Source organism: Chinchilla lanigera, unplaced genomic scaffold (genome assembly GCF_000276665.1).
Source record: "Chinchilla lanigera isolate Chin_1 unplaced genomic scaffold, ChiLan1.0 scaffold00052, whole genome shotgun sequence".
NCBI classification, from domain to species: domain Eukaryota; kingdom Metazoa; phylum Chordata; class Mammalia; order Rodentia; family Chinchillidae; genus Chinchilla; species Chinchilla lanigera.
In genome coordinates this window covers 8677618-8699712 of record NW_004955453.1, presented here as the reverse complement: position 1 = coordinate 8699712, position 22095 = coordinate 8677618, and the positions used below count along the sequence as shown (strand labels likewise).

Sequence of the window (22095 nt, the reverse complement as noted above, 5' to 3'; positions counted from 1 at the left end):
TTAAATATATGCCTGTGGCAGAATATACAAAGTTATTGTTCTGAATTTATAGTGTAGACAGAAAGTTGTGTTTTTTTAATGATACTCTGTGCCATGAATAAAATCATGAATGAGACAGATTTTTCTCTCCTTGTTCTCCTCATTACAAAGGATGTACAAGGCTTAAAATATGAGATTTTCCTTTAAAATGCACAAGTTAAGGAATTCATATTTGTTCTCCAGTAATATATGGAGTTCAGCCTTGACAGTCTTTAAGGGCCCTTCAATTTCTAGGACCCTGTGGTCACCGAGTTTTTCCATGGGAGGAAATATTGACCTCTGTTGTGTCTATTTGTCATGCCCTAAGTCAAGAGCATTGACAGATACTAAAGCATGATTTAATGTTACAGCTTCTAATAAGAAAAATGTATTTCTGAAGGATAGATTGACAAAGGACATGGCAAATTTCCAAAATTAACTGTGAAAGACAGATTATCTAGGCGTGACTGAAAGCCATGCATAACCTTTGTGTTCAAATATCTCATTTCAAAAATGTCACTTTCTGCTTATTCAATGCTACTGTCATTATGCTATTTTAAGCACTAAAATTTGTGTTCTGGAGCTGAACAGGAATTATTGCTTTTATCTTTGGGCTTATTAGAAATAATTTAAAGTTCATTTAAAAGTGACACAAATCACCTTTTTATTTTGGTTGAATAAGGTTACATGTTGAAATTTGCAATGCAGATTTTGTCTTAGCAGTATTTTAGCATGTAAGTGTGGAGTTTGAGACTATTTTAAGTACCTTATAAAGAAATTACATTTTAACATGATTTTTTTTTGCATTTGAAGTTCTTTGAGTGAATATAAATTAGAATAAATTATGAGATGTTGCCTAAAATTTCAGACATTTCTTTATATAAACTTTTGAAAAGCATACATATGACAGTTGAAACATATTTTCATTGCTTTACAATTATTTACTAAATATTTGCACCATGATAAATGAGGAGAAATATCAGTATATGAGGAAACAAACTGTTTTGTGCTTTGATTTTCCAGAGATAATTATGAGACTATAAGAGGAGTGTTGAGTAAAAATCAGACTGTGCAGATAAAAAGCTCCCGTTTTGAAGGAATGGATGTGTTTATTCAGCTGGGTCACCTGCAATTTAGTTAACATTCTATTCTCTAAATAATTCTCAATTCTTCCATTTAAAAAATTGGTCAATACCTAGGAGGAAGAGCAGGAAAATAATTGCTTGAATTATATAAATCTGCATGCATTAGGCTTTGTTCAACAGGGACAGAAGGGAGTGGAAGGGGCAAGAAGCCTGCCTAGATAAGGAGGGATTCCCCTAGAGAATTGCCGTCCAGCTCCAGAGGAAGTGGATTAGAGTACAGAAGTGAGCAAATATGCTAAACGAAATGACAAGAATAAACAAGGGACATCTAAAGATGGGTCAGGTTTAAGTACTGTGCGTCTTGGCACAAACTGAGGTTAGAGAATCTGACCAAGAAGAGGCAGAATAGGAGGATGTATGGGAAGGGTGGCCCTGGGCAAGTGTCAGGGTTGGGTATCTTCATACACAGGTAGGACATTGAGGCAGGAAGTAAGAGGGCAGGCGACAAAGGACAGGAGAAATTTAAAAGGCTGCCTAGGAAAAAATTGTACTAATTCTTAAAATAACAAAGATAGTTAAAGTATTCCAGTGCCAGAGAATGAAATGAAAGTAGGCGCTCCCTTTCCAACTGTAAAGGGTCAAGAAATTTTTCAGTGACTTTGGTGGTTCAGGCAGCCAAGAGACATAAATGGGTGATTTAAATTCTAGAAATGTATTCTCTCTAGCTAGATGTTGTGCCTCATGCCTGCAATCTCAGCACTTAGGTGACTGAGACAGGAGGACTGCCATGAGTTCAAGGCTAGTCTGGTACCTGTCTCAAAAAAGATCCAGTAATATACAAATAAATAAAGTATTGTGTTGGTGAGGAATCTTTACCTGGTTTGTAAACCAATTCCTGTGCATTTTGGAGAGAGAAAAGAGATGGGAGAGGGAGAGAAGACTATTTTCTCTTAATCATCTCATGAGGGCCCTACGCTTATGACCTTATCTAAACCTACCTATCTGCTGAAGGAGGCATTAATGCCATCATGTTGGGGCTTCAACATAGAACTTGTGGTTGTTGAGAAGAGGAACACAGTTCAATTAATATCAGCTGTGATCACCTTATAGTCACCCTAAGAGTCATATGTTCTTTCTGATTTTTCCTGGTAGACAATAGTCATAATTGGTTTGACATTAAAATTGTCCTCATAGTGTGAATGGGTCATTCAGATTCTTTCTTATGTACATTTGTTCCACCTTAAATCTAGGTATGTTGTGTTCTAACATAAAAACTTCTCTTGCTACAATCATTTCATAGATACAAAGGAACTTTCTTTTATTTTTTCTACATTTCTTTGTCAAACAAAAGAAATACGTTTTATTCACACTATGAGGATAACTCAAACACTGGTTTCACCTATTCCTAAGGACACTTTATCATTAATGTGAGAAAGAGAGATGTGGTCCCTAGGTTTGTCCATGTGATGTTGCTTCTCTGCATATCATACTTCTTCCAGATCTATCATTGACTGCTTATGTTTAAGGCAGAAGAATAAAAATCCTACTTTACATGTGTTGTTCCCATATTATGCAACTACCCATCTCACTGATATACCCAATTTCTTAGCCTTAGGTTAATCACCCACTTGTAGAGCACCTCACTACCCTGAATGTTTCTCCTGCATCCCAAAATTCAATCTTTAAAACTTACCAGTCAGTTGCAAATATCTTCCCAGACTCTGAGTTACTTAGTATAAAGACTAGAGTAAGTCTATCTCTATGGCTGGGGATGACTGCAAAAGAATAGTCAAAAAATAGTCTGGATGGGTTTCATTCTTTTAAGTCCTGATCTTTTCAAAATCCTTCCAATACTAAATCAAATAAACCTTTCATTCATAGTCTTTTCTCATCAATTTAGACTTTAATAACATGATGATTTATTTAATTCATATGAAAATTAAGATGTATGATAGATTTCAGAGCCAGTAATATTTATACTACAGTGGGTGGTACAGGGAGAGCTATTGGTTGCTTTGCTAATTCCTAAAGAATGATTGATTGGACAGTTTTCACTTCAGTATGTATTTAGGCACTTTATTTTGGGAACTACAGGACTTCACTTGCTATAGTCCTCTGGTAAATGAGTTTGCTAATATGCATTAAAGGAAATAAAAGTCTGGATATATTAGGAAACTTCTCTTCAAACAGCTGTTTGATTGTAGTGAATAAATGACCATGATGGGTACAATGGAACTAAGTAACGAATCATAAGTAACCTAGCAAAGTGAAATACAGACTCACTAACGAAGTACTGCATTGATTCTCTCTTGTTGAAGACAGATGCATGCATACAGCAGCCACCTGACTAACCCTTAAGCACTTTCCTCCTCTTAAGTAAGTTCTAGAAAATATCTTAAGTCATAAGCTATGCCACTTCTGAAAAACAAAGGAAAATTAGTGGGTGATGATTTGTGCCCTGAGAAACCTTCCTCTCTTTAGAATGTGGGTCATGGAGAAGCCTGATTATTTCCTCCAGTTTTGTCAACTTACATTGCATGCTACCTTCTAGTGTAAGTGACTACACTCTGTCACATTGCATAATGATGATAATCATTATAATCATGTATCAACACAATGAGATAATGAGATAATAACATGACTCCAGTACCTTCCTTGCATGCTAAACAATGGATTGCAGCGGGAGGCACTTCCTGGCCTCCTCCACCTTATTGGATGGTGTCAGAAGTTAATGTTCTGTCCTACAGGGGGAGATTGCAGAAGGGGGATGCCTTGGTACACAGATCTGTTGTGAGTTTCCAGCAGATATTCTTGAAGCTCATACATCATTCCCTGGGTAACTGTCTTTTAAAACTCTCCAGGGAGTTTTAATGTGTCAGTGGAATATGTCTCATAAATTCATTTCAAGACAGAATTTGGGCTATCGTAAGAGATCTTATGAACAAAAACAGACAAATACACCATAATCGACAATACCTGCAGATTTGGAGATTAACTTGTCTAGCCTCATAAGATTTTTTACATCAATTTCCTTGAAGTATTGGATGTGTCTTCATGCAAGGTATTTATCTGAACCAAGACAGAGATTAAGTAAGTCTAGCAGACCAGGGAATGTTTATCCTAAATGAAAGCGAGATATCATCGTGTGGAACATCCACATCAGTAAAAAGGCTCAACTCTGTGGTGGTTTTGTGACCCTTTGTGCTAACAGACACTGGATTTCTTTTTATTCTCCTGAGTTTCTTTCTCACTTATTTCCTGCAAGTATATTTATTATAAAGTTTACTATTCCTGTTATCCAACAAGCTTCATTTCCTTTTAAGAATTCTAAGTAAAGGAGTGAGAGGTAGCCTTGGCTTTAATGCACTTATCTGTTGGATTAGTCAGTCCATCCTTCCTATCATTCTGTGCATCCGATTTTTCTAAAGATGGGAACATTTGACTCTGTAGTTCATTTCTGATGTGAGTCTCAAGTTAAAAATGAAGTTGACCGCTCCTGTAGAAACTTTAGAGAATTAAGTGCAAATCATTTTTCAAAACTTTCCTATTATATTCAAGTATTTTACTACTCTTTTCATCTTTCAGTGTCAGCCAAACCGAGACCCCACAGCGATGAATACTCCAAGAAAATCCCCCCTCCGAAGCCGAAAAGAAACCCCAACACTCAGCTGAGCACCTCCTTTGACGAGACCTACATCAAGAAGCACGAGCCACGGAGGACGTCGCTCACGCGGGACTCCTCACTCTCGCAGGTCAGCAGCCCCGCCGGGGACCCCGAGGAGGAGGAGCCCGTGTACATCGAGATGGTGGGCAACATCCTCAGAGACTTCAGGAGGGAGGAGGACGACCAGAGCGAGGCTGTCTACGAGGAGATGAAGTACCCCATTTTTGACGACCTGGGCCAGGATCCCAAGTGTGACCTGGACCATCACAGCTGTTCCTCGCAGTGTGCTACGCCCACGGTGCCTGACTCGGACTCGGCCAAGTCCTCAGTGCCGTGCACGCCCCGGGGTCTGCTCTGTGACATCCCCCCGCCCTTCCCCAACCTGCTTTCTCACAGGCCCCCGCTGCTCGTGTTCCCCCCGGCTCCCGTACACTGCTCCCCCAACTCCGACGAGTCTCCGCTGACACCCCTGGAGGTCACCAAGCTCCCCGTGTTGGAAAACGTGTCTTACATGAAGCCACCACCCGCCGGAGCATCGCCACCTTCCGGCCACGCCAAGCTGGACAAGGACCCGGCCGGAGCCCTGGGCCCCGCTCCAGGCGCGGCTGTGCTGTCCTCGTCCCCGCCGCCCCCCTCCACTCTGTACCGAACGCAGTCTCCCCACGGCTACCCTAAAAGCCACTCCACCTCCCCATCGCCTGTCAGCATGGGCCGGTCCCTGACCCCCCTGAGCCTCAAGAGGCCGCCCCCCTACGACGCCGCCGTGCACGCCGGCAGCCTCTCCCGGGGCTCGTCTTCAGTGCCTCCTGCCACCCCGCGGCCCGTGTCCCAGGACGGGGCCAAGATGGTCCACGCCGCGGTGAACACCTATGGGGCGGCTCCCGGCGGGTCTCGATCCCGAACGCCCACAAGTCCCTTGGAAGAATTGACCAGCCTATTTACCTCAGGACGCAGCCTGCTGCTGAGGAAGTCGTCCAGCGGCCGGCGGTCCAAAGAGCCGGCAGAGAGTAAGTGTGCACAGTCTGGGACCTCAGAGAGTGAGCGTGCACGCTCTAGGCCCTCCATGAGCGAGCAAGCAAGGTCTCGGGTCTCCGAGAGTGAGCGTTCAAGGTCTAGGGCCTCCGAGAGTGCACGTACAAAGTCTAGGACCTCAGGGTGTGAGCGTGCACGGTCTAGGGTGCAGAGAGTGAGTGTGCACGGTCTAAAACCTCAGAGAGTGAGCGTGCAGGGTCTTGGTCATATGCACAGTCTAGGAACTCAGAGAGTGAGTCTGCAATGTCATGGACCTCTGAGAGTGAGTGTGCAAGGTCTAAGACCTCACAGAGTGAGTGTGCAGGTCTAGGGCTTCAGTCAATGAGAGTGTGCAAGGTCTCAGACCTCAGAGGGTGAGCGTGCAAGGTGTACAGCTGCAGAGAGAGGGTGCAGGAAGCCTAGAGTGAGGATCAAAAGCAAAATGAAAAGACCGTGACAGACAGGCAGAGCACAGCACATGTGATGTGTGTTCCTTTTCTTTCAGATGGCAAAATGTGCCATGCATTATTTTACTCTCAATAAGCTAAACAAATAGTGTATTCTGAATGTGGATCTGAAGAATTAACATGGACAATCTGTACATTATTAACATTACAAAGAGGAGCAACCAGGGATGGTGGTATAGACCTGCAATCCCAGAATTCTGGGAGGTTGAGGCAGGAGGACAGTATTAAAATAATAAATAAATAAATAAATAAATAAATAAATAAATAAATAAAATGAATGAGTGAATGGTTTTTTAAGGAGTGTAAAATCTGAATCCTGAAAATGGGGCCAGGAATTCTAATGGAGTAGAGACCACTATGGAATTTTTAGGTAAAAACTTTGATTTTAATGACAAAAATTAAACATTTCCATATAGAATTGTTAAATATCAAAACGTAGCCTTCATTTTGGGACACCTTGAGGAAGGCTGCATCAGAAAAGCTTTAAGGAGAAGAAAGCAATGTAAATAGAACTTAGGACCTATTTCTAAGAACAGAAATGATTCTCTCTACATACTTGAAGATGTTATACTCTCTCCTTCAATGCAAACTGGAATAAAGTCACTGATTTTCTTTTAAAGGTAACTTAGAGCCTATTTTTATAGCACTCTTCCAAGATCCATTGATATATAAACAGATAAGTCCTTAAGATGGTGAAAACTACTTTTGCCATTTAATTTCAAAGATCAAGAAATTTCTCCATCAGAATGACTAACACCATACAAGCCCTAAATAAATCACTTCACTCATATACACTAAAGTTAGAATAAATACCTACTCACTTTCTTCATGTCCGTTTTATTAAATTATACTAATTTCTTTTATTGAAAAGATGCCTTAAGCAGCTGAACTGGTGGTGATCATTTATACCACAAATGATCTCACCATATAATTTTGTAATCTATGATCTTGAGGATTTTCCACAAAGAAAAAGAAATCCTTCATACTCTCAATGATGAAGACTGTGAGGGCATTCTTAGATGAAGATAATAGTTACTGGCAGTTTTAAGCCACTATTTCCTTCTTTCTTTTTCCTTTTCCTTCTTTTTTTTTACCTAGAGAAATTTATGAAAGCATTAGTTACTTAAATAATTCCTCCCAAAAGATTTAATTGCCTAACCAAAAAGCAGCAGTTCCTAATACTTGCAGTATATGTAGAGTTATATTTGTACATACATACATTAAATTATTTTTAAATTATTTTACAAATTTAGTTATAATTTAAGAACAACTTCTTTTACAGCAATAATTATCAACTAGGACAATTTTGCTCCCAGACATATTTGGCAATATCTGGAGACATTATTGGTTTTCAAAGTTTGGGCGCTACTGGCATTTTTTGAAGAGTGGCCAGGATATGGTTAAGCAGCCTACTATACAAGATAACCCAGCATAGAAAGAAAGTCAGAGAGAGAGAGACAGAGACAGAGAGACAGAGTGAGAGAGTGAGACAGAGACAGAGAAAAAGAAACAGAGAGAGACAGAGACACACACAGAGAGACAGAGAGAGACACACAGAGACAGACAGACAGAGACACACACAGAGAGAGACAGAGAGACAGAGAGAGAGAGAGCTTATATTATCAAGTCCATAATGTAAATAGTGCCCAGATTAGGAAATCTGGCCCAGGTAATATATTAAAATTTAGTTTCATCATCATAATTAATTTGAGTTTGACACAGGTTAAAGTAAGGTTTCCAGAATAAAAGAAAAAAAGTAAATAAAATAGTAAAATATTTTACTTTAAAAATACATGAACTGTACATGTGACATTAATAAAAGTTTTTTCTCAAAATGGAAGAAACTGGGGATTTCTCTTTACCTATCGGCTCCTTTGGAGGAGCCTTAACAGTTCCAGCTGGCAGCAATGCCAATTAGCTAGAAAAAGTATATGTAAAAGAAATGATTAACTAATGAATCTATTTCAAGGAAAATCCATCTGTTAGAATCAGCCCGTGCTGTCTATGTCACAGACTCTTCCATCCTACTTCAAATGTGCTTTGTGTGCTTCCAAAACAAAGCTTGCATGTGAAAAAGTGATCCAGGCTTTTTATAGCTTTTAGGGAGCTATGGGTTGGCTTCCTTCCCATGTGCTATTAACCATGTATCAGTTCTTTGGAGGAAAGGTAGGCCTGAATTTTTATTAGCTTTGGTATTATATTTTACAAAACTGGGAAAGAAGAAAAATGCAAATTATACAAATTAATAATTAAATTGCTATTTTCTTTTAACTCTAGAAGAAAATAAAAAGATACCATCTGACGCTACCAAAATCCTAGAGGTGCTTAGAATCATTCTGCAATGCAAAAAGTAGAACTAAAATTGAGGATAATTGAGAGTTAACCTGTAATAGTCGTTGCAGTACACTTTTTCCTCTTGGCTGATAGGATTTGTGGACACCAACTGATACTTTAGGGACAGAACAAGTGACATGAAAGAGTCTAACATTCATGACTCCTGAATATCTTACCTATTTTTTTTTTTTTTAATCTTTTTGAGACAAGGTCTTGCTATATAGTTCAGGCTGGTCTTGAGCTCACTTTGTAGCCCAGGCTGGCCCTGAACTCACCACAATCCTCCTGCCTCAGCCTCCCAAGTGCTGGGATTATAGGCATGCACCACCACACCTGGCCATGTTTTTAACATTATTGGAATGTTTTTTTACATTTCACAGATTAAAAGAAGACTGGTATCTCTTTTTTTCTTGCCACTTTTGCTCTACTAGGAGAGTCAATTTTGACCTAAATTTTCTGACATTTGACCTAAAACAAACAAAATCTTTGGTTTCTACTTTTAGTAGCTCAAGGGATCAAACGTAGGGCTGCATGCATGCTAGGCAAGTGCTCTATCACTGAGGTATACTGCAACTTTTTAAATTTTTATTTCTGGGACAGGGTTTCACTGAATGTCCTAAGCTGACATCCAACTTGGAATCTTTCTGTCTCAGCCTCCCATAGTGCTGGGATTACAGGTGTGCACCACTCTGCCTAGAATAGTATTTATTTATTTATTTTTGTCTTTTTGAGATAGGGTCTTGCTATGCAGTTCAGGCTGGCCTTAAGGTCACTTTGTAGCCCACGCTGGTCTTAAACTTGCAACGATCCTCTTGCTTCAGCCTCTGGAGGGCTGGGATAACAGGCATGCACCATTATTGGGGACCACTACAAAGTCGCTCTGAGCAGGATTCAATATTAACCAATTGGCTTTCCATGTTTATTTGTGAGTTGTCTGAAGCTTAGGCACCTTGTCTGACAAGATAAGGCCACAGTGAAGACATTTAGCTCCAACCTAAATTACTACAAAGAGACTGCAGCTGCAGGCCCCACACTCCTACAATAAATACCAATATACTTAAAGATAAGGTAATTCTCCTAACTGACATAATTTACTACTTGGGAAAATTCTCCCAAGGTCCCACAAGATTCCCGCGTTTTCTTGAGTATGCTTCTGCTTTTTTTGAAAACCAAATAAATACGGGCTACCCAGAGAAGTTGTTGGCTAACTCAGAGAGTACTGAAGCTGTAAGAGAGTTAGTCCCTCCTGGAGCCCTAAAGTCATTGCCATTGTCTCATTTATTTAAACATTCGCCGTCCACTTGCTTGGGAGATTGAAGGCCTGACCAGCCTGCAATAACTTAGGGTTATTTAACCCAGTTTTTGATACACTGCCATTCCCAGCCCCTGGCATAAAATTTAAAGAAAGGTATATCAAGCAAAACTTATATTTTCAACCTTATTGTTACTAATCTATAAAAAGCACAGTCATCTATAATGAAACAATTTTGCATTTTAAAGATTTGTAAGCATTAGTGGGTATTGGAAGACAGGAAAGAGATAAAATAAGATAAAGTAAATTTCATATCATATCACAATTTTCTAAACATTGCCCTTGGATTAATGTTTCAGGGAGCATTTTTCCCCAGTGACTGAAACATTGTTCTGTTGTTTAATCTATGACTAAATGAATATATCTGAAAATCCCTATAATTTATTTTATTATATCTATTTATTATATATTTTTAAATTTATTTATAAATATGGATCATGCAAGACAGGCAAGAAGTGATTAACTCATATGTTAAGGCTATAATTTTTTTGTCCACTGAAGTAGTAAGCCAGGTACAAATATATTTTACAAGAAATTTTTGAATTTCAAATTTTGATTGTCTGCCTGTCATGTCTTTTTCTTTCTTTCTTTCTTTCTTTCTTTCTTTCTTTCTTTCTTTCTTTCTTTCTTTCTTTCTTTTTCTTTCTTTCTGCCTGCCTGCCTGCCTGCCTGCCTGCCTGCCTTCCTGCCTTCCTGCCTTCCTTCTTTTCTTCCTCCTTCCTTCCTTTCTCCCTTTCTTCCTTTCTTTCCTTTACGTGTTCTAACTTTGCATATCCCTTAGGATCTTTGACTTCAATCTTTAGAACATCTCAGTTATGAATGAGCGGTTAGCTTTCAATAAATCACATGGCCAGTATTATAGAAAATAATAAAAAAGGAAACCTTTTTTCTCATCTTAGTCCGCACTGTGCTGCTAAACTAGAACAAATGAGGCTGAGTGATTCATAAAGAAGAGACATTTATTAGGCTTCTGCATTCAGAAGCTGAGAAGTCCAAGAACATGGCACTAAGAGGGCCTTCTGACTGCATCATTCCATGACAGTATAGGCATGGACAGGGACCAGCAAAAGCAAGGGAGCAAAAGAGGGCCAAGTTCACTTGTACAGGAAGTGCACTCATGTAACTAAGTCACTCCCTTGAAAATGACACAAATGCATTCAGGAGAGCATAGCCTCAGGCCCTCATTGCATGGTACTACACTCTACCTTCCAGCACACTGCAATGGAGCTTACTCTTCCGACACATGGATTTAGGCACTGTTGGAGAAGCTACTGCTGCAGCTTATTCTAATTCAGCTTTTTAAAGAATTTTAAAATAAGTCCAAGATAATTTTTAAATTTTAGAATGATTTTAGAAAGGTATCTTTGAAAATACGTTTTTAGTATATGCTGTTCTCATACATATGGGAGACTCTTCAATGAGAAATTCTGGGGGTTGAGTCTGGAGTGTTGACTATTTAACAATTTCTGGTGACACTGATGACATCCATCAAACAATACCTCAGTGACATAAGGTTAAACACTAGGAAAACCATTTATTTTTGTGCAAGAGGGAAATCTGTGATATATTGTTTTGATCTGAGTTTGTGTAAGAGAAAGATGGAAGACAACAGAAAGAAAATAGACATGGCTTGAAATGCGAAAATACTGTTTTGCTTTCCTTAACTAACTGACTGATTAGGTGGCAATTTGCTAAGAGGACAATTGAAGGATTTTGGAAGGTTCAACAGAAAAACACAATTTTACACCTGTTCAGTCCTTGTATTTGGGAAGATGATATCAGTGCTATAACTTTAATATGGAATAAATTGAGGAAGAATTTCCCAGAGAGATATAAGCTACATACCTGGGATTTGAGCTAAGATTATTTGGTCCTGGAGTTCCTTACCTTGATGACACTTTATACTTGATTTATGTTTTCAACTTCTTTCTCTGTCCTACTACCACTAAAATTCACCAGCTAGCAAAAGAAGCTCATGGGTCATCCCTTCCAACGGTATCTGCTGAATAAGATGAAGAAAAATTTGCTTGAGTGTCGTGGATTAAGTAATGTCATCATTTAGGAAGGCATAGGTAAATCTTTGTAGCATCTCCAAAACTCACTTTGAAATACTAAAGAGCTGTGGATCCCAGCTTCTCAGATGTGCCTGAAGGCATGTGTTTCACCCCCATGGGACTCCAAATCTCCCAAGTGATGAAGGCAAAGAGATGTGAGTATAGAGTTCAATGCTCGTAAGTACAACCTAAGGATGGATGTGCAGGTGCAGGTGTTTTTAGTCAGTCAAGTTTTCCATACTCACCAAAGTATTTCGACTAGTGGAGTTCATCTTAGGGACATAAGACCTTGTCCTCCACTGCTTACATCTTAGCCATAACTATGCAGTTACTTAATGGCCCATGGCTGTCTCAAAAAGGAAAAGAACCAATTGATCAAAAGCCCCTGACAAAAACCCAATGGCAATGAGACCGCTAGCAGTACTGAGCAGCAAACTCACTCAGGTAAAACAGACAAAGAACTCCAAAAGAGCTCTCTGCTCTCTTATTTCTTTTTAGAGTCATGTCACTGTGTAATTGACAGAATCAGACTCCTAAATTTAATGTTTAAAAAAGGAAGCTCTTCAAGAAAGCATTGGCCTACTTAATTATTCTTTTTTGAGCTAAAAATTTCTATTCAGGATGATGAGGTTAAATCCAGTAAAAGTAAAACTCTTTAATTTTGAAAATGCATGTGACTCCTTGGTTAATTGGGACCATGACATTGTCTGTTTTTCTCATTCAGTTTCTCTGAGAATTGCAATATAGAATCACTGAAGAAGACATAATTTCATAAATAATTACTCACCTTTCTGGGGGTAGACTGCAGCTGTCTTTGATTGATGTAGGCAGACGTGTTTATCCCTTGTGTTTATAGTCTCTGGCTGCTGAATCTTTAAGTGCAATTTCTTGTCAGCAATTTAATCAGTAATTTTCTCCATTAGGAAGAACCCTCCTTCCTGTAGGTTTATAAAATGCAGAAAGATTTTCAATTCGGAAATAAAGCTGTACTAGTCTAGTATTTAAGAAAAAAATAAGATTCCTTCACTCATATTTAGTTTTACACACATGAATTGTGCTAAAACTGCTTTCTTCCTGTTCAGATAGCTGAAGCAGAAAATTTGCTGTTGGACTTATTTACTGTCATGTATTCTCAAAAATGTTGACAGCTACAATTAATTAATATTAGGTTCAGTACAGAGGCTCCTCTGGCCATGTCGTACACCCCAGTAGGTGTCCTCCATTCTAGAAGTCTATCACAAGCCTTACTGTGGTTTTCATCTTGGTACAACCATGAGTAAGCTTTGAGACTTTGGATAAATCATTTTAATTTTCAGTGCCTTAGTTTTCCCACTTTTCAAATGAAAATGTTAGATGTTAAGATTCTGAGTCTCTCTTGTTTGATGCTTCAGTCGATTACTAGATGATCTCTTTCTGACTCTGAAGCTTTCTGTCTGATGTTGTTCTTGCTTGCTTAAAAGACTTTCACCCTAAACTCCATAAGACAAGGTGCCTAATCCTTAAGTTTCTGCTCAGAATCTATCAGCTACACAGAGCTGTTCCTATGACTTTCTCATTTGAGTGCATTCTTTGTCCCATAATGGTATGAAATGTAGTCTGATATATTGTAATTTTTTTCTAAAGGAAGAAGGCCAAAGAGGAAAAGGGCCATACATTTCCATCATTTTACTTCCTGTTACACTGATTTCAATGCAATCTTTCTCAGTTGAAACATGATAAGTATTTATTGAACTTCTTCAATTAATAGGCACAGTGAGTTGAAAAACCTATTGAACTTGAGAGAAAGAAAGCCACATGAGAAATGGTTGACCATTAAATAAAAAAAAAATCAGATGTATGACTTAGAAAATTTCACGTTGAAATCAATATAGTCATTTAGCAAAAAAGTAGCTGTACTGAATGCTGAATTCATTCCTTCTGCCCTTAAGTGGAATATATAAGTGAAGAGTCATTCTATTCCAGACAGATTTATAGGGGAAAAAGATATAAAGAATATAGCCATCAAGCATGTAAGTGTGGTCTATTTTGTGGATAACACATCATCATCAGTTTTTGTAAAAATGAATGAGCTATGAAAATTGATCCTTTTCTGGTGTTTGAAGATTTTAAAAGATACCATTAAAAAAGAATGTAAAAGACTAACATTTTAAAGAATTTCAGTCTGCTCAATATTACAGATTATTGAATTCAAAGGCAAATGAGAATGCTGAACCTTTTTTATTAAATTTTATTTTAAAGAGAATAAAAACCAAACAAACCAATAATGCAGAATTTCAAAAGGAAAAGTATTGCAGAAGTCTGGGAGCTATGATCATGTCACAGGTGGTTATGAATGGAAGTGTTACCAGATTGAAACAAGTTTCAGTTATAAAATATTTGAAAAGTTTATATTAATTTTCCAGAAGTTAGTTTTCCAGAATTAGGTAAATGGATGGCAATCCAAGACTTAGCAATGTGTTGGTGATATTGCATGTCATTTCTTGGTTGCCACAAACTCAAGTGCTTGTTGATGGAAGATATATTAATTAAATTCTCCACTCCTAGCAGAACAGTAAGCTGGAGAATCTGGGCTACTGATATTCCCATGTGAAATGAGTAAAAATAACAAAAAGAATTTAAAATGGGAGGAAAGAAGGTTAGTGACATGAACTTTGAAACAGCATATACTGGTTAGCCAGAGCAGTTGAAAAATAAGAAGTGCATTCAAATCCAGAAGTCTACAATATTCTTTGGACTACTTAAGAAAAAAGAAAACATTTCCTCTACATTTTCTACTGGTCAGGTTTCAGTTGCATTCAGTAAAATATCATTTCCATAGTTTTGGCATGAATTCCTTGTTATAGGTGGAACTGATGCAAGAGAAAGCAGAAACACAGAAATGACACCCGGGATTTGGAGGCAGATTTATTTATGGGCGTGGACACTGATGGGGATCATTCCCATAATATCAGGCCCTGATCTCTGGTGGTCTAGAGCTTATATAGGATAAGCAAGCGGGAAGTACAGAGACAGAATGGCCTGTCACTGGGGATTGGTTTATACAATGTGCATCGTAGTGACCAGCTATGCATCATGGTGACCAGGCATTTGTAGGAGACAGGAGCAACTGGAGCAAGAACTGTTACGGTGCAACTAACAAACTAAAGTATACTGGCTGGGGTGGCAGGGGGGATTTTATGCTACATTTCCATCCTCTTTTAGTTTCCTTGGCAAATCTTCGCTGGGCATATTACATGAGCATATTACATAAGAAAAGACCCAACTAAAAGCAGGAATATTAGGGATGGGCCCCGACCAAGCTTCCCAAGATTGTCTTCTCTTTTTTTTGGTACCAGGAATTGAACTCAGGACCTTGCACTTGCCAGGCAGACGCTGTGCCACTGAGTTATATCCACTCCCCCCAAGATTGTCTTATTACAGAGTTTTTTCCTAAATTCCGTTTAGGAAGAGATATAATTTATGCTGTCTGTTCTATAACATTACTCTGACAAAGGAGTGGGAGTTAATCTGATATAAGAGAGTGTCCAGTGTTCCTTGGATGCTAATCAAACATTGGATTGTTCTTTTCTCTTGGGGCAACTTTCTATAGAGTTTAAGGCCAAAACCACAGCTAGCAGGAGGGCAAGGAAGCAAAGACTGGGGTAAGCAGCCTGAAAAGGCACAGAAATCCAGGGGAATAGGTATGGATCAAACCTGTGAATGATATGTTCAGGCTTCCAGCTGTGTATGAACTGGTCAGCATTCAGAGTAACCAGAATAGGGCTTTGAGTGTGTTGTCTCTTCAGAGTGACTCTCAAAGGAGCTGTCTAGCTAAATTTTTTAGCTGATCTGAGGCTGGATTTCTGAAACTTGTAGAGGTAGTTAATATGTACCTGGGTTATATGTGTGTGTGGGAATGTCTGCAAATATAGCTGGTCTTTTAACTGGTTACAAGCTGTTTTTGAAAGGTTATGTTTCATCTATCTATATCTTTAAATGCAGAGAGTCCACTATAATGCATTAAGTGAGGTCCAGTGACACAGACACTGAAGGCTGAGATGGTTTCAGGGGTGAGACTTGAGCTTGAGACTTGAGAGAATGGGTGCAAGTCAGCACTGAGACTTGAGCTTGCAGAACAAACAGTGGGCTCAGGTCTGGCTCTGATCTTCTAGGAATACCAAGTAAAGTTTTTCTGGTTCACTCAGTTGGATACCCAGAGGGGGCTTAGGCCTCTAGACTGCAATATTTTGCCTGATAGGTGGCAGGTTTCCAAACAGCAACAGGAAGTAGAGTGCTGTGAAGATCATCCATTCAGGAGAGTTTTAGCCAAAATAGTTTTGTCCAAGGTGATCACATCATATTTAGCCTGTGGGACTTTTATTCCTAACAGAGTTATTTCTATCTATAAACAGTGTTCTCCTCATTTTCCAGGCGTTCCATTTTTAGAACAGTTCATCCCAATACAACATGTAGCACCCAGAGAGCTAGGTCTTGGTCTAAGGTAAGCTTGTCAGTTTTCTTTATCAGAAGGACAGTACCTATTAGAGCATGGAGGGAAAGGAGTTAGGCAGTCCTTAGTGACTGGGTCCAAGTATTCACACAAGGAGGCCATTGGGCACTCCCAGGGGCTGACAGTCTGAATGAGCATCTTCTTGTGACTCAGGTATCTAGATTTTATAGGAACGAGCTAATCCAAGAAATTTGCAGTTTCATTCCTGTAACCAGTTTCTGCCAGATATCGTAGCAGAGCTTTGGTGCCTTTCCAGAAGGAAACTTGAGTGTCATTAATCAGAAGTGCTTTTTCAAAGAGGAAGCAAGTTTTTGAATCTCTGGGAGGTGGATTCCAGGCCAACTGGCTTTTAAGTCTAAAGCTGGGGTCTATCAATTTAAAGGTGAAAAGGAGCTCACTGACAGGAGCCAAATGAAAGCAGAAGAAGGCATGTTTTTAAGTCCAGGCAGGTGTACCAGCAGGCTGTGGGTAACAGAAGACTTAGGCAATGTATGCAGGGGGTAATCAAGATGCCAGTGGCAGCTCAGAGATCTTGATCTGACTTTACAGGCAGGAGAGGTGTATTTTAGTATTTTGACAGTCTATAAACATTTTGTGGTTTTTAAAACCTTGGTTTTTTTTTTCTTTCTTGAGGGACCATGATGGCTAGGGCCCACCCCAAAATAGTGGAAGACTTCTTAATCCCTTATGGCAAATTGAGTCCAAGTAAGCTGGCCTTTTGTCTCATGATTTTCCCAATTAAAGGTGTTTATGGGAGAAACTTGTAAGCAGAAGAAGGCATTTTTAAAATCTAGAACAGTTCATAAAGGGTGTATTAGTTGGAAACTAAAGCATAAGGTGATGGCTGCATTGCTGATGGCGTGGAGATCTTGTCCAAGGTGATTAACAGTCTACCAGGCTTATGTGTGGCTGGATACCTGATTCTACTTCCTGTGACATCTGACAACAATGGAGGGGTTGTAGTAAGGCACATGCTTGATAGCCAGGCCTGGAGGTGAGTTCTTAATTCATACCTCTGGGAGAAGAGTTTTCAGAACTTCAAAATTGTGCTTATCTGTCTCAGGCTGATACAGGTGTCATCTTCCACTTGTGGAACAGTCACAGTAAAAAGTGCAGGGTTAAACAAGAGTAAGGCTGACTGGTGTGGTATAGAGGAGATGTCCTCCAGTCTGCAAGTTTGTGCCTGGCAGAAGGAATGAGAGGCAAGAGGTCTAGTTGCCCCAGTGATGGTAACGTTTTTACAGAGGAAGCTTTTGAAGGCAGAGAGTTCTGTTTTATTGTCTACCAAGACAGTCACAGGTTTGCAGTGACCTGGACTTTTGCAATGACCATGGGCTCTTAGGTGATAATTTTGATAGAGTTCAGTCTGTCTTATCTTTTCAGGACCAACAAGGAGCAACTCATTTGTCAGGGCTGACAGTCCCATTTTTCCTCTGTCAAAATGTGGAACTCAGAAGGAATTGTTGACAGTCATCTCAGGTGGGCATTTGGTGACACCATCTGACAAGGACGGGCATAGCCATGAAGTAGAAGGTGTAGGGGGAAGGGCTGTATGGCTGAATGCAGGTAATGGCTTGCTGGAACCAGTTCAATTGGCTGGAAGTAGATGAATCAGGAGCAGGGAGTAAAACTGTAGGCAGCAACCGTGGTGGCCTAGGTGGGTGCCACGGTGGAATTCTCAGGAAGAATGGGCCTCTTTTTTCTTTGTTTTTCTGTGGGTGGTTTGATTTCATTTTTAACTCCACAATCTCAGGAAATCTTCTTTTGAAGTTTTTTTAACATACAATCAAGGACGCTAGTTTTAATCTGACTTGCACCCATTCTCTCTATGTTATATACTGTGTATCCTTGAAGGATGACACAACAGACAAAGGGTGGGTGTTCCTCAGAGAGAGACCATTCAGTTGCCTGCCTGGTGATGCCACTGCCTGGCCACACCCTGGGGACTTAGGTGCAACTTAGCTAAGGAGGGTGTGAGGCCTCTTTTATGCCATATGTCGATCACAACTGAACTGCAGATGAGGGACCAATCAGCCACTGAGAGCAGAGCTTTCCAGTCTTGGGGCACAGATAAAGCAGCCTGTTGCTTACACTCTCTGTTCCACTCACTCACACATTCATTTAGCGGCACTCAGAGGATAAACATTCCAACTCCCTTTCCTTGAGGGTGGTCCTGTCAAAGGGAGTTGATCAGACCCTCCCTTCTGCTAGAGCGGAGCAAGACTGACATATAGATTAACTGAGGTACCTCTGGAGATTTTATCAGCATTAGGCAGGTAGACAGACAGACAGACTGTGTCCTCCACCTTTTGGGGCCTGATGTAAGCTGCTCAAGCAGGGAGCGAGGAATCCTCCTTCAGACATCTGAGGGGATTCGAGAAATTTCTAGGGCACACCTTCTCATCAGGACCTGGAGAGGTGCTTCCTCCATCTGCAAGGGCCGCAGCCAGTGACCAAAGAGGTCAGCATGATCCATCAGTCTTCCTGGCTGATGCACCAGACGCAGTGGCAAGCAGAAACACCAAAATGACACCCAGGATTTGGAGGCAGATTTATTTATGTTGATGGGCACTGATTAGGAGCATTCCCAAAGTATCACGCCCTGATCTCTGATGGTCCAGGGTTTATATGAGATAAGCAAGAAGGAAGTACAGGGGCAGAATGGCTTGTCATTTGGGGATTGGTTTACATAATGTGCATCATAGTGTCCAACTATACATCACAGTGACCAGCTGTTCCTAAGACACAGGAGCAACTGGAACTGGAACAGGAACTATTACCTGGGCAGCTAACAAACTGAATTATACTGGCTGGGGCAAGGGCAGGGGGAGCGGCAGTTCCTGCTACAATGATACAATGAAGCCAAGAAATAATAAGGATAAAAATAGACAGTGGTGAGAGTCATAAAAATTGGGAATATGTTTGTATTGTCCAACCTTGGATCTATCCACCGTGCTCTAAGTGTGTAATTTCGCTGAACTCTTCTGTTCTATGACACAAGTAAGAAATCCTAAGAACTAGAAGTATGGGAAAATATTTAGTTGTTGCCAACAGCCAACAGAATGATCAGAGCTGAAGGGCAGCATTGCTCTGTTTAAGCTATCACACACAGCTTATCAGAATTCCCTACATCTCCACAAACCAGTTTTGCTCTTTTGACTGATTAGTCACTAACCACTTACCAATGGTTAACAAGACAGAGCTGACAAAGTGCTGAAAGCTTTTTGTCAGTGTCAAAAAGGCCTAAGAGAAATTTCAGACCTGATAAATTAGAAGTTTCCTTCACAGTGGCTTTCTTTGGTTTACTGATAATCTGAAGCCTAAAGAATTCACATTAGTTTCTGAACAAAGCTATACATAAGCCTATGTAACAGACTTGATAATAAAATTCCCCATGGTTATTTAAAAGTGGGGCTTGGTTCTACACACACACACACACACACACACACACACACACACACACACATGCACACACACTCACACATAAAAAAAATATATCCTCTGGCAAAAGAAGTATTTGCTATCGAATAGCTGTTCTGTTCTTTTAGGGCACTCCAAACTTTTCAAGTCACACTGCATTTTTTTTTTTATCTCTCACAATTGTTCTAAAATATTAAAGAGAATTATGTAAAAGAAAATACTTTGTGAAGCATTAATTATTGTGCAACTCTAATGGGTAATTGTTGTTGGAGCCTAAGGTACATGTGGAATGAATAGATATTCTATTAAAAAATAGATGAAGATTGAAAAGAATTAAATTTTCAGAGATTCCCTGTTGTTGTTTGGCCAACTTGCTCTTCAGTTAAGGTTGGATGAAGGATCTGACATCTTAAGTGAGTCATCCTGGTACCAGATGTCAATAGCGTAAAGAACTGGAGAGAATGTAAGCCATTCTCTTTTCCCATAGGAGGTAGGCTGTTTTCAGGTTTTTAATGAAATCCCAGGCTTGAAGGTAAAGGGAGCACACATCCACTGAAGCCCTTCCTCCCTCTAAAGAACAACTCTGTGGCAAAGAGGCCACCTTCTTCACACAAAGTGCCTCGGAACATGGCAACATGATTATGAATGATGTTTTATCAGGATCCCTCCACCAAAAAAAAAAAAAAATATTATAATTAAACTGTTTATCTTCTGGCTACAAATGATTTACTTTTCACAATAAAAATTTGCTTTCATTAAGGTATTGGTACTATCCAAAAAGTTAAGTTGAAGCCAAGAAGACTTGAGCACTTTACATCAAAAATAGTTAGTAGGTAGATGGAAGTTTGATTGGTGAAATGTTATTTTGAAGCACACTCAAGGAGAATCTTACTTCATTTTAAAGTAATACCTTGAGATGCAGAAAAGTTAAGGTTAGCATGTGAAAATGGAACATAAAGAAAAAGAGCAACACCTCAATTTTTATTTAAAAACATGTGGGCAGCCACAAAGCCATAGAAAAGATGCTGCTGTCCTAAATGCAGATTAACTGACATAGAGAAGGTGTTCAGGAAAATTGACCATCCAGAATATGATTCCCAGGAGAAAGGCTACAGACATAGAAACAGCTGTGGAAGCACCTCATTGTCAGTCTTCACATTTGTATCTTGACTTCCATGGTTCTCTGAGGAAAGCCTTCATCCAAATGCTAATTAAGCAGCGGTTTGCTTTGCACATCAATTTTTCATATTCACTCTCACAGTTAAATGAAACCTGCAGCATGAGGCTTCTCCTTAAAAGCAGCCCTGACCTACTTCCTTGTGAAATCAATGGAGGGCTTCAAAAGACTCTGGTGTAGTTGACATTTAAGGAAGCCGGCTTGTAATCTGCATTGGTGCAAGATGGGTTTCTCTGGGCTTCAGTATTCTTTTCTCCCTTCCTCCGTGTCTTTCCTTGATGCCTGCTTTTCTTCTCTGCTTTTCTCCTTTGCTCTTTCTTTATTTCTCTCCTTGGTTCTTCTTGTTTCTCTCCCTCCTTTCCTTCCTTCCTTCCTTTCCCCATCCCTCCCTTTCCACTTGCCTGCTTATTGTTCTAAAAGTAGAGAAGACTATGAAAGTGTGAAAGTTGTTAAGCCAGATAAATGAGGTTGGAGCAGAGTTATGTGCCTCTTGGGGAATGTGAGTTGATATGTCAGCTTCATACATAATAACTTCAAATTACCAGGGACCCCTAAGTCTGAGACTGAAAAAGAAAGACCTAAAGGACAGCCACTTGTATTTAAATATATTCAACAAAAATTCAAAATCAAAGCCACCAGTCTACGGTCCTCAGATATTTACATTCCAAGGCCTTTGACAGTAAGAATATATGGCATAAGGCAGACCTTTTTGAAGACTAGTGTGTTAAATACCTGAATTGTAGAGCACAGAAAGGGTTAGTATGCTCCCTTGACCCTTGAGGGGGAGCCTTCCTCATGCTAAACTCCATATTAAGCTAGAGCAGAACAAGGCCTGTAAACTGATGGAAGAAGGGAAGGTAACCTCAGCTGAATGGTTCATCCATGACAAGAGCAGCTAGTGTTAAAGTTGAAGATCCATACCTTTGAAAAACATGAAGGATAGAGGCGAAAAGGTTACCATCTTGAATGGTAAATATATATAACATAAAATTTACAATTCACTGTTTTAAGTATATAGTTCAATAGCAGTAAGTACATGCAGAATGTTGCACAAAAATCACATC

The 22095-nt window shown here is 39.7% G+C and overlaps 1 protein-coding gene across 1 annotated transcript in view; it reads left to right on the top strand.

Annotated features, from left to right (window-relative positions):
* Nucleotides 1–22095, top strand: part of Nyap2 (neuronal tyrosine-phosphorylated phosphoinositide-3-kinase adaptor 2) — a 273570-nt gene that overhangs the window by 159705 nt on the left and 91770 nt on the right. Inside the window, exon 5 of the mRNA XM_013519763.1 lies at nucleotides 4689–5774. Within this exon, the coding sequence (XP_013375217.1) occupies nucleotides 4689–5774 (1086 nt within the window). The remainder of the gene's footprint in view (nucleotides 1–4688; nucleotides 5775–22095) is intronic.